Raw genomic sequence first — 13,487 nt, 5'->3', positions numbered from 1 at the left:
GCTATTTTTATAGTGTCAGCGCATATTTGTGACATATTATTCACAGTCACAGGGAGATGCACTCCATTAGTGTATCTACAAAAGTCAGTACTTGGCAAGCAGTTTTATCACTGCTATTGAGGACACCTTGCTACCAATACATCCTGAAGTAACAGTCCATCTTTGATAGCATTGCAATGCAGTACATGTATTGAGTTTAGTGATGCATGCAAACAAGATCAAAATGTAATGTGTGTGTGATGTTGCCTGCAAAGATCATAGAAACTTGCCAAAGAATGAGAATGAGAGGATGAGAATGACAAGGTCAGTTGAAGGTCAAACTCATAGTTACGCTGTATAAACATCAATAGGTATTCTCTTGTGTCCTGTAAGGAATAGAGTTTCTCTTGGGTGAGTTGTAAATATAATCAATAACGATATGAGTCTGCTTTACATCAGCTGGTTTATGTGTCAGGATTTGTATGACTGAAAGGATCAATGTGGGTCTCCTTGAAATAGTCTCTTGACATCATGATCATGCATGGCCAGCCACCATATAACCAGCCTAATGAATGACTTCTTGAATTGAAGATTTCAATTCAGTATCACATTTTGTTGCCTTGGTTAGAGAGTTTTCTGCAGTATGCAAAAGCTTAATCATTTTTGAGTTTTTTATGTTTTACTGTGCATTAAATCCTTAATGTGAAATACTATATGATGTATAGTAAATTGATACATAATTTGCAGATGCCTCAATTCTTGACCTGAAAACAGGTCAGAATTTTTTAGTTTAATATCAGGAATATCTTTTCTGTGGATAAACAAAGCAAAATTGTTAAAATATTATGCAGCATACTTTGATGTTTCTAGATATGTATACATCTAAAACTATGTTTTTATTAGGCTTTGTTTTTTGTTTTTCTCTCTCTCCAATAGTTAGGATTAGTTAATGTATGCAGCATATTCCTTCAGGCTACCTTTTAATGACAATTACATTTTTAATGCCTCCTGACAATTTCTGTGCAAGGTTGTTTAATTTCAGGGCAGACTGTGATGGAGAAAAATCACCTCTGCATATCCAAGTTCAATGGGCCTAAAGGCCAAATGGGCCCCAGCAGGTTCAATTATAACACAGAATCTTATAAATCTGTGTTTGCAATAGGTGTCCATAGTTTTATAAATATACAGATAGAGAATTTACACTGTAGACTGTATTATTCTGTTAAGCTGGACTTGACCTGTTCTAGCATATTGCTTTGGCTTACTGTAAATGAGACTGCTAGATTTTTACATTTAATTGCTTAGCTGTTTCATTAAATCGTACTTATGGAAAATACAAGAAACCTCAAATCATAGGACACATACTGTCCTTTTAAGAGCGTGTTAGTGTGAGTTGCTGTGTGCGTGTAATGACAGCAGAGCCAGAGCTGAACGCGCTCATGCATAAACACGAGTTCATAATGTTACTGTGAAATAAACTTATTTCAGCACCAAATTATGCTTGCTCATTTTTCCGTTTATGGACTTAGCCAAAGCACAAATATTAAATTGCTGTGCCTTAAATCAGTAATTTAAACACAGATGTGCAATGATATTACTGTTAATCTCTGGGATACAAATGTTTACAGTTATAATACGTGCAGTATGATTCTTTTTTTATACACAATACTGTACTTTTGTTCCAGAACACATAAACACAGACTCTTTTGTATAATACCCAACCTGTCATTAAAATCCAGTGGTTATAACTCTCAAAGCTGTTTTTTAAGTATTATCTAGCTAGCATCCCAGAGGACCCACGTCCATTGGGCTTATTTTTTCCTAATTCAAATATATATATTTTTTTCTATTCACCTTATTTTAACTTGAGCTGGTGCGGCCATTTGTAACTTGAATGTGTCGAGGCTTCCGGTCTCATCCGCTTCCAGCTGTACAAAAACTTTAATTTATTATCGTAATTATAAACACAATGGCTTAAAGCGTATATTATTTACGCGTTACCATTTAGAGCATTTTGCCGGATTTAGAGTACTGAAATAGTCACTGAAAAATTCATTCTAAGTAGCAGCTACCTTTTTTTTTTACTTGTTTTTTTTTATTTTTTATGTTGCTTTCTCTTATCCCAGCTTAAAGCTCAAAGTATAGTTTGAAAGTATACTTTTTAAACATACGCGAGGATTTACGCGAATTTAATCATCTCGTCATACTGTACGCGCACCGCTGGATTTTTGTAACCGAACGTACTCGAACGCACAGGTCGCATATGTGCATTACATTTTTTTGCAGTAATTAGTTTATCCACAAAGTGCCCTGGGGGTGTCGATTCACAAGGTTGTCAATGAAAAACTGCATAAACAGAACAGACCGGAACGCATGCAAGCTACAGCGACAATGGAGGCCTACATAGGCGAGAGATTGTGCGAAGAAGTTAGGAAGTACCCTCATTTGTACAACTCTAGCATGAAAGAATACAAAGATGTTTACATGGGTTGTAACTCGTGGCGAGAGATTGCTTAAAACTGCGCATGTGTCGAACACCTGTGTATGCGTACGGGTCAAATGAAGTATACTTTCCAAGGGTGTGCGTTCAATTTTGCGCGTACACTAGCGTACGCATAAAAAAAACAAAGTATGCCCAGGGCTTAACAAGCAAAGACAGCCATTTGTAGGATGATTTCCCTAAAAATTGACTGTTTTTCCGACCAGTGGCAATGCTAGTGGTGCTTTTTTATGTAAGCCTATAGGCTGTATTATAATGTTGTGATGCATAAATTTGCTTGTAGCATATAAAAACTACTTGAGCTCGTGTATTCAAAATAATATATCATTTTTCAGTATTTTGTTTTAAATAAGACTGCATTATTCCTAATAAATTGGTGTATGCTTTTATCTTTAAATTATTTAGAATGATTGATAGTTGCATGTTACTGTGCCTTGCAAATGTATTCACAATCACAACCTTTGCAAATCCCTCGCTGAAACTCAAAATTAGTTTAATATAGCATTGTTGTGTTAGGAAACTTCCTAGCAGAGTTAAAATGCTGAAATGTGCTTTTTGCATAAGTATTCTGTCCCTGCATCGCAGACGATCCCAATTTACACAGATGGAAAACAATTGTCCTGATGAGGACACAATTACCTCACAATTGTGCTCTGCCTGTGAATCATTAAAATAACGACCACATTTTCTGGATAAAAAATGTAACCCTACAGTAAAGGGATCATTATTCAGGCTGTGACTATGAAGTACATCTTCGAGGTTGAGGTACTTGAGTATGCTTAAATTGTTGTAAACATGTTGAATGCAACACTTTAAAAGAACATAGTATATAGCTCAATCTTATCAGTCTTTCAAAGAGAGCATTCAGGGGGTTGAAGAGCATTTCAAATAGGATGCATCTAAAAAGAATCATTTGGATCCAACATTGATAGATGCACTGTGAAATACATCAAAGCTAGCATACTGCAAAAACATCTCTCTATATAAGGTTTAAATGAGTTGAACCCCCCCCTCTTCATGGCCATATGACAGGTAATGATGTCAAACATGTTATACCTGCAGTGTGTTGCATTTGAATTTTGCAATGCAAAACCATAAAGTCGAGAAGCAGCATCCATTGTTTGTCATTTTATTTTTCATTACAGATGCATAAAAATGCTACTAAGCTATTGTAAATAAAACCTGTCTAATATATGTAACCGCTCAACCTGTGTTTCAGGATATGTTGATGATAACTAAACAGTGAAAACAGGTAAAGACTTTAATTATTGGTTATTGCTTGGCTCATTGTTAGACCTAATTGTTAAACTCAACCATGTTCCATTTAGCTTTAATGCTTAAACTGTGCATACCAATCAGTTTATAATAGACAATGCATTGAAATTACGCTGACATTTGTTGGAATCGCTAAAGACACAAAAAGCACGCATGCCGCATTGTTTTTGCAAATCACTTGTTTGCACAGAGCTTTGTAGGTGACACACTATACTGGGGAAAAACCTAAAATAGCAACAAATTTGCTTTTATGCATTTTTCAACCAACAGAGAGTAGGTATGAAAACTTTCAGAACAGTGCATGGCCTAGATTGCGTAAACACAAACACAAATTGGGATAGCAGACTCAAATAGAACAGTATGAATCTATGCTAGATAAAATCAAGCACCTCCAATGCTATTTTATATAGAGCAAGAATCATTTAAAGGGATAGTTTACCCAAAATTACATTTCATAAAAAAATTCATCAACTGTTTGATTACCAACATTCTTTAAAATAATTTCTTTTGTGTTCAACAGAAGAAAGAAACTCATACAGGTTTGGAACAACTTGAGGGTGATGACAAAATGCACATTTTTGGGTGAACTATCCCTTTAAGTTTGCTTTTTGTGTCAACGCCCCTTCCTCTAAACTGAAATGGAGCTATTTATCTGACTGCACCTACGGGTCAGTGCTCAGAGAGAGAGTCCAGACCGGAGAACCGCACCATAGTGTTGGGTCAAATGTCACTGCACCTACCTTATTCAAACGGCTCTGCATGATTGCATGAGGTAACCTTTTGATCTCCATATAATGATGCAATGAGCTTGAATTTTCCATTGACCCTCCTTCTTTGGCAAGGTTATTACATGAATAGCTGAAGGCAATGTCACTCATGCTACCCTTTGTGATTGTTTGTACTACACAGCTATTGCAAAATGGATGCCGAATGACAGGATTAGGCTGTTGATTATGAGTTTTTATTGATGGAATGCTTTAATAGCAGACTTATAATTGTTTGCAGGTAACTGGCATGTTTTTTGAAGGTGTTAAATGGCCCTCCTGTGCAAAAGGTGACAACCGTCTCAGTCAAGTAATTCGCACTTTGATATCAAGAAAGACAGAGTCTGATATCAAAAAAGACACACTACTTGACTTCTGGCAAATTAATAGCTGTATCAAAGAAGGTGTCTTCGCATTGCAACCAGGCCTGACAAGAAATAAAACTGCGTCAAACCGCTTTGATAATGGTTTTTGTGAGCACATATCCTATACCAAATTACACTTTATTTAGTCCACTGTAGTAACTATAAGTAACTCTGCAACTACATGTAAACCAACTCTCATTCTTTTGCAACTACATTTCTCATTACAGTATTAGTAGACTGTTAGGTTAGGGTTAGTAGAACAAGTTGACATGTAGTTGCAAAGATACAGTTAGGGCTGGGTGACATGGCCAAAAAATTATCACGATAAAATTTGTCATATCAGTCGATATCAATAATTATCACAATAAATGTCAAATCTTTATTTCTTTCAACTTTAAAGGCAGATTTTTGCTTCTAAGTGAAAGCTGTAGAAACCAGACCATTAATTGTGGTTTAAACTACTCTTTATTGTCAGAACATGACAAACACTTCAAACGTTTTTGAATTCTTTACACTTTTCCAGTCATTTTTCCTTAACAAATTAAATATCTTAATAGAAAAATAATTTTATTCTATTGTTTCAAGTCATGAAACAGGTTTGTGTTGCCTGACTTTGTTGACGCATATCTTCAGCACAGTTTGCAGTGCAGGCTGCAATATTAATAATATTACATGTTTTGTATCTTAGAAATGCACATTTGACAGTAGCTTGAGTTGGCAGTAGTAGTAGCTTGAGTTAGGATGCAGATGTAAATTAATGTTCATTAATAAAAACAGTAAGGTCAGTAAAAAATTATAACAACCTCATTTTTATATGGTAAAATTTAAATATTCAGACTGTTTGAGTTTTATTAAAATTAACTGTTGGTCTTCCATAGTGTCATACATTTAGATCATGTTAACCACAGTTAAAACCATGTATATATCACCTCACTACCATGGTAAAATGTAACTATATGGTTTCTATGGTATTTGTATGAAAAACAGTGGCCTAAATACATTTAGTATAAATGCACAAATGCTATAGCTTAATCACAAATATAAAATTGTAATCATATTACATTACTCCTTTAATACATTTAATACATGTGTACATTAATAATTAATAAAATTCTACATTATAATATCCTACATTTCTGCTACAATACCATGGTGCAGTTAGTGTTACTACAGTAAATCCATGGTAAATGTTGGTGATTTGTAGATTGAAAAGCCTTCTGACTGTTTCGTTGCGCAGTGTTTCTCCAGTTTGTCACCACTGTTTCATCTGGCTTTAAACTAGTTAAAATCACTGAGACGTGTGTTCTTTGCTGAATTCAAGAGCTTTTCACTGTATCTCACAGCGCTGTTTAGTGACCGATAAGCGAGTAAACTCGTGCTGCGCTGCCGTTTGAACTTTGAGCCGAGAGGATAAATGGTGGCGCGGTTCAAATGAGTAGCACTGTTCTGCTTTTGTCGCATAAACATTATATCAAACATTCTTCAAACTCTTGTTATCGTTTTATTGAGGAAAATGATTTGTTTTATCGCCCAGCCCTACTTACAGCCAGTCGAATGTCCATTGAGGGACCATCAAAATAAAGTGTTAGCAGATATTAAGCAGACACTATGACTGGTAGTTCACATAGTATAGAATGTCTAAAGTGGACTATCGAAATAGTGTTATCAGATATTAGGCAGACAGTCTACTAATACTCGAATGACTGGTTGTTGACATATAGTTGTAAAGATACTTATAGTTAGTAGAATGTCTAAGGTGGACTATCGAAATAAAGTGTTACCGAATTACCTCCTACATTCCCCTTCTCAAAATTCCAGTAAAGCAGCAGCATTCATGTTCAAGCACTTCTGAGACTCAAATGATCTATTTTTGTAACACTCTGTCTTCCCTTGCAGGACTCAGCCCTAAACAAACGTACATCAGCTACAGCAACCATGCAATCTAGGTAAGTGATAAAAGGCCACTACCGAAATCCCAGAAGTGACCCCTGGAAGACAGCATCTCAAGATAAATCACTCTCACGTTATGTCACATATGGAAGTGAGATAGCGGATGTTTGGAGGACCCCAACAGACATGTTTTCATTAATGAAGCTTATGTGAAGTCACATAGGGAGCATCTGGGGAGGCCGTGACTGTTGCGACGGTGATGTTGGAATGACGGTCTGTCACCCAGACTATTCCATTACAGCTTGCTCTATCTATTCCAGATGTCATTGTTAAAGTGATACACACACTAATTAAGGACAACATGTCAGTGTCCGCTGTTTCATTGACGCTAACACCATGTGGTGACTAAAAAAAAAGAAAAGAAAAAAGTATTTAAAAAAAATCATTTGGAGCTTTTTCTTCTTGTTTTCTCCTTGGTGATGACAACAGCAAAGACAGTGACCATTGTTTACAGATGTTGAGCATGCTGGTTTTGACATCCTGTGCTGTGTTGTTTTTTCTTTCTTTCTTTCTTTTTGTTTTTTCAACAAAAAAAAAGAACCTTCTGGAATGCTGTTGAACTATGTTGCTGTGTTGTTACCTCACCATGGGCCTTGTGAAACTGTTGAAGATGTACGAAGTGCTCTTTGGAGTAATGTTTGCTTGTGCATAAGTACACACCTTTTGAGGAACTCAAATTTGCCCTGTTGTCAAAATGTGCTATAGCTGTCACAGTCACCTGTGCGAAGTCGAAAAATCACAATTTAGAAATGGCGCGACGTCCACTCAGAAAGGAACGCTCGAGATAATGGAACCAACATCCACCGGACCAGGGGAGTATGAGTAAGTCACTTTCATAAGAATACAGCTACCAGAGACTCTTTTAAAGAAACTCAAAGCATCACCAATCTCAAGTAAAAGAACGGTTCTGAGAAGCTCGCAGGGAGTAGATGACAGGATTCTGTATTCGTATCCGGAAATGTCAGGTGATAGAGAGAGACAAGCTGATTTGTCTCTTTAGATGTTTGTGAAGTTAAGATTCAGTTCTTATGATTTCTCCTCTCTTCTTTGTTTTTGCACTGTTTGTGCTGCAGAATAAAATGTCTATGTTGACCGTGATAAATGGCAACTTAATGTGTGTTCCCGATTGCTAATGTTTGCTTTTCATCCTAAAAGAGAAAAAAAAAAAAACGTCAGAAACAGTGCCTGAATTAAAGTATTTGTAAAATAAGACATATGAGGTATGTGAAGCATGTTAATTTTTATACATAAATAATTTCTAATAAAGAAATTTTTCAAAACTCATTGTTTTCTGGAAAAAGATCATCTCTGCAATGTTTGCGATGTCACATGTTTATGTGTGTGTCAGATATGGCTTGGGTCCATTGTGTTCTGGGTGGTTTCTAGGGCTTTGCTTGGCGGTTACTAAGGTGTAGGCTGTAAATCTATGGGATTTTTTTTTTTTTTCACTCATTTTTCCTCTGTGAGGTAAAACCCAAAAGTCGAATTGCTTAGAAAAGTGATAGCACAGCTCTCTTCTATAAACCACAGTGAATTTCAGTGATGATTCAGATATGTAGCACAAGCTTTTGTGGCTAGAATAATATGACAAACAGTAATAGTTATACAAGCATGGTAATAATAGACAAAACCTAATCTTAATAAGTAGACTCAAGTGTAATGTTTTTTTGTTTATTTAATAATGCTTTTTGCATCAAAACTAACATGACAGCCTGAAACGTACATTATTTAAAATTACAAGCTTTAATTTGTTTTGAGAGTTTCATTTCCTCGTAATGTGCTAATACTCTATTGCATTTATTTTTATATATATTTTTGATCAAAAACACAAACGGGTTATTCTCACAACTAAATGAAAATATCCTCTTTTGTGCATTTAAAATTTCCTCAAGAAGTCCTGAAGATTCAGAGACAACCTGGCACAAAAGCACAGTGGAAATTAAAAGAAATGTCATTTTTCTGAGATATATTTCTTTTACAACAGGCAGCCGTCTATCATAATGCACATTTCTGAAGGCCCCATTATTAAGTGTGAGATGTATCTGCCATCAGCGGCAACAGCGTTGAAGAAGACAGGTGCTATAAAGAAAAGCACCGGTGCTTTGGCTTCGTGATGTATAACAGCATAGCTAGCAGACATAAATTATAGCCCATGTTAGGCTTATTTAGGTCTGTCTTGAATACAGGACATAAAACAGGGACTTGATTGGAATGCTACTCCATCTCTCTGACAGTGCTTAGAAACTGATGGAAAGAGCGAACGGTGAAGGGTGGATCAGGATGTTGTGCAAAGGAGGTCATGTACTCTAAGATCAATACAGTGTGTGTGTGTGTGTGTGTGTGTGTGTGTGTGTGTGTGTGTGTGTGTGACATTGTATGTAAGCTGAAGAAGGTTGTTGTTAAGGGTTTTAGATAAGTGAAAATGCATTATCGCTCATTTATAAGAAATTTAATGTGATGGATGGATGGACGGATGGATGGATCTAAAAAATGCTGTGTTAAAAACAACCCAAGTTGGGTTAAAAATAGACAAACCCAGTGATTGGGTTGTTTTAACCCAGCGGTTGGGTTAAATGTTTGCCCAACCTGCTGGGTAGTTTTATTTAACTCAACTGTTGTTTAAAAATTACTGTATTGCTTGCTTAAAATGAACCCAAAATAGGTTGGAAATTAACATGTATTAATGTTTAATAAATGAACATTTATTAATAAGTTTAATAAATAATAATTAAATAATACACATTTACTAAATTGCTTATTAATAAATGTTCACCTTTTGATTATTATTGTTGCCTCTAGTAATTATGTGTCTGATTTTTAATTTCCAGCCTATTTTGGGTTCATTTTAAGCCAGCCATATATTAATTTTTAGCTGAGTTAAATAAAATTGCCCAGCAGGTTGGTCAAACATTTAACCCAACTGCTGGGTTTGTCCTTATTTAACCCAACTTGGATAGTTTTTAACCCAGCATTTTTTCCATCCATCCATCCATCCAAAAATAGGTAGTTAGCTCTTTTTATTGCAAAATTAAAACGTATCCATGGTCCAGTTCTTTATACGTGGATTACTCAGTTATCTTTATCTGCATTTTACTGTTGATGATTTGACATGATTCAGGATTGTTAGGTTCTTCGAAGCTCATCCTGGAGTTGCTGTCATAGTGTGTATCTTCAAACCTGCTCAGGGGCAGCTTATTTCACATAAACAAGATTAGACTGCATCTTTTTAAAGGTGAAAGTCTGTCCCAGTCATACTTTCTTACAAGAGCACCCTGTTGCACCAGGGAAATTAATGATTCAAAATATAATTGTAAATATGTTATTATATACATAATAAAAAATCATTTTAAAACTAATTTGAAAATAATTATGTTGTGTAGTCTATAATAAATAGACAAATGGGAAGAAGATATTTTAAGGAATGTTGGTAATCAAACAGTTGACTGTAGCCATTGACTTCCATAGTGGGGGAAAAAAATATGGCTATCGTCAACTGTTTGATTACCAACATTCTTCAAAATATCTTCTTTTGTGTTCAGCAGAAGAAAGAAATTCATACAGGTTTGGAACAACTTGAGGGTGAGTAAATGATGGCAACATTTTCATTTTTGAGTGAACTATCCTTTTGATCCACATATTTTAATCAAATCCGCAAATTTGTTTGAAGAACCAAATTAGCCAGAGATCAATGATCACAATTAGAAGATCTGTCATCTGTCAAATCATCTCAGATATATTAAGCAAACAGACCCCTGAACTGTAGACTACATCATACTGATCATTACACAGCTACTTAACAAATAAACAAATGGAAACATTAAATATTAATGTTGAAATTAATTTTATATGTGAGAAGACAGAGTTCACAGATTGCTATATGAGACATGAAACAATGTAGGACAGTGGTTGCCAGGGACAACAGTCAAATGTACAGTTTAGCTTATACAACCACAGAATGTTGCAACTAACCAATCAGAATCAAATATTCCACAGAGCCATGTAATAATGACTCTAGATCAGCTCTTTTTACCCAGTATTTTCAGGGAGGAGAATCTTAAATATACATTATTCGTTACTTTTCAAAATCAAAAACATTCTGCTTTTTCCAGGTATCCAAGATTTTGCATGTGGTCTCAGAATTTTGGACCCCATGTTCAATTTATACTTGCAATCTTTATTTTTATACATTTGATACTTGCAGATGTTACATAATCATGTTAATATGTTTGGCTGTTTTGCTTGCAGACTAATCATAGCACATTGCTTCTATATACTAACAAATGTAGCCTACTTTGACAAATTATTTTTTAATTGAAATAGAAATTGAGCACACTTACTGAGGTAACGTTTTAGTTGGGTTATTATTAGACATATGGATGATTCATTTATCTCAGTATGCACATTGCATCTCAAATTCCATTTCAAATCAGCTGCATTCAGATCTTTTTGGACACATTGGAGCTAAACAAAGAAATTGAAACAAACAGCTCAGCTCAGGTTGATTTCAGTTAAACAGCACCTCATAGTGGTAATTTGTGGACGTATGTTTACCATGTGCACCGTGGTCTCATATATCACATTCTGGCACGCGTGCAGCAAGCTGCGTAAATGCTGTAAGAACAACCCTGTAGCTTGTCATCATACAAAATAGACACTAAAGCTATTTAAATTCCCTGACTCAGACTAATTTTGCAGCGTTAACTCTTCCTTCTGCCTGAAAGAGGGATTCACAAACACTTAAGGATAACGGATTATGTTGTGTAAATGTGTATTTGCAAGCATACATGTGTTGGGAATATGCTGTGATGAAAAGCGGCTTTGTTTACAGTTACAGAGGTGTCAAGTTATAGTTGGGCCAAGCAATTTGCACCGAGCCTCAATCTGTCAAAATGGCAGCTGGTGTAGCAGATCCTTAGAGACTTCTCCTGAAGAAAGTATGCTTTATTTGTTCTCTTTATTTAGTTTACTGTGTCTTATGATTAAAATGTCAAAAAATAAAAGATTGTGTCAGCAGCCTTTGCAGGTTGAACTCTCCTCTAGCTTTCCTCAACCATGTTTCCTAAATGACAATTTTGTGTGCAATATAGAGACTCTGTATTACACATAAAATTGCCATTTAGTTCCACTTTGATTGGTTGGCTTTATACAATGTCTGAGTGTAGCAGATCTGTCTGGAAACAAAGTTGTGTTTACTGTAGTATCAGGTTGATGTAATCACTGGATTTAGCCAAGTTTGACATGTTGTTCACTTTACATGTGAGCTAGACAGTCTTCTTCTTTTCTAAGTAGGTGACTGTGGCCAGAATAAAAAGTAAAGGCTTCATATCGATAGTCAGAAGTACTGTATGGCTCCTAAAGACCAGATTTAAACAACCAACGAGGTATTAAAGGGCTAGTTCACCCAAAAATGAAAATTCTATCATTGATTACTCACCTTCATGTTGTTCCAAACCTGTAGGACTTTCGTTCAACACAAATGAAGATATTTTTAATGAAAAGAGAGAGCTGAGAGCTTTCTGTCCCTCCATGGACGCGACTACCACCTTGACTCTTCAAAAAGTTCATAGAGAGATTGTAAAACTAATCCGTATGAATTGAGTGGTTTAGTCCAAGTTTTCTGAAGAGACACGATCACTTCATGATGAACAGATTTATTTGAGGCTTTTATTCACATAGAAACATTGATCAGTGAACATAAACTAGCGAAGCTCAACTGAACCTGCTTGACACGCAAGAACAAACCTAATTGGTTCTTTCGGAAGCTCAGACGTCCTGCGTAACACACGAGAATGAACCTCATTGGTTCTCGCACGTCAAGCAAACATGCTTGAGCTTCTGTTTACCACAACTGACGTGTGAGTTGATGAATGTTTATATGTGAATAGAAGCCTAAATTAAATCTGTTCATCTGTTCCGTTTATGAACTTTTTGAAGCGTCAAGGTTTCAGTTGTGTAGTTGTCTATGGAGCAACAGAAATCTCTGATTTCATCAGAAATATCTTTATTTGCGTTCCGAAGATTATCAAAAAACTTACGGGTTTGGAACAACATGAGGGTGAGTAATTAATGACAGATTTTTTTTTTATTTTTGGGTGATCTATGCCTTTAAAGCCAGATTTGGAGAATATGACAACTTGAATTAACCGTTCGCAAAGACCCGCCCCCTTTAGTTACTGTTGCTACATCCGACAAGCCATAGAGACAGAGCTACACGCGTCATAATCTGAAAACCACGCCCACCGGGGGGGAAAACAATCCAACCGTCTTCATTGACTTTATATTGCGTGAGGCTGCCTCCTTGTCATTTCTGACTTATAACAAAAAACAGAACAATGTCTAAAAGCTGCTATATGACAAGGTGTACAGAAAACAAGCTAAAAAAAAAAAAACCCAGAACCAAAAACCCAGAAGTTTTTATAAGCTGTTGACCCAAAAAACGAGCATTTAAGGACTAAAAAGTGGATACAGGCGATTGAGACAGAGCGCGACATGTCATATTACTATGAGAACTACGCCCACTGGAGATTAATGTAATCAGCGACAGGAAATATGATATATAAAACTGACATTTGGATATTTGACTTAACAGTGACTAAATGTTTACTGCACATGTAGGCTTACTGAGGCATACTGAGTGTCAGGATCCCAAAATTG

At 35.8% G+C, this 13,487-nt stretch overlaps 1 protein-coding gene across 4 annotated transcripts in view; it reads left to right on the top strand.

Moving 5' to 3' along the window:
• Positions 1 to 8,117, top strand: part of grm4 (glutamate receptor, metabotropic 4) — a 217,140-nt gene extending 209,023 nt beyond the window's left edge. For 3 of the 4 annotated variants that reach the window (XM_051896223.1, XM_051896222.1, XM_051896225.1), the window contains one exon: positions 6,780 to 8,117. In XM_051896223.1, coding sequence (XP_051752183.1) covers positions 6,780 to 6,829 — 50 coding nt within the window. In that variant the 3' untranslated portion in view covers positions 6,830 to 8,117. Of the gene's footprint in view, positions 1 to 3,698; positions 3,732 to 6,779 lie in introns of all 4 variants that reach the window. The other variant, XM_051896224.1, reaches the window with a different exon arrangement.
• Positions 8,118 to 13,487: the final 5,370 nt, after the last annotated feature.

This window comes from Ctenopharyngodon idella, chromosome 6, assembly GCF_019924925.1.
Source record: "Ctenopharyngodon idella isolate HZGC_01 chromosome 6, HZGC01, whole genome shotgun sequence".
In the NCBI taxonomy this organism is placed as follows: domain Eukaryota; kingdom Metazoa; phylum Chordata; class Actinopteri; order Cypriniformes; family Xenocyprididae; genus Ctenopharyngodon; species Ctenopharyngodon idella.
The sequence above is the reverse complement of the archived record's forward strand: the minus strand, read 5'-3'. Positions and strand labels throughout refer to the sequence as shown.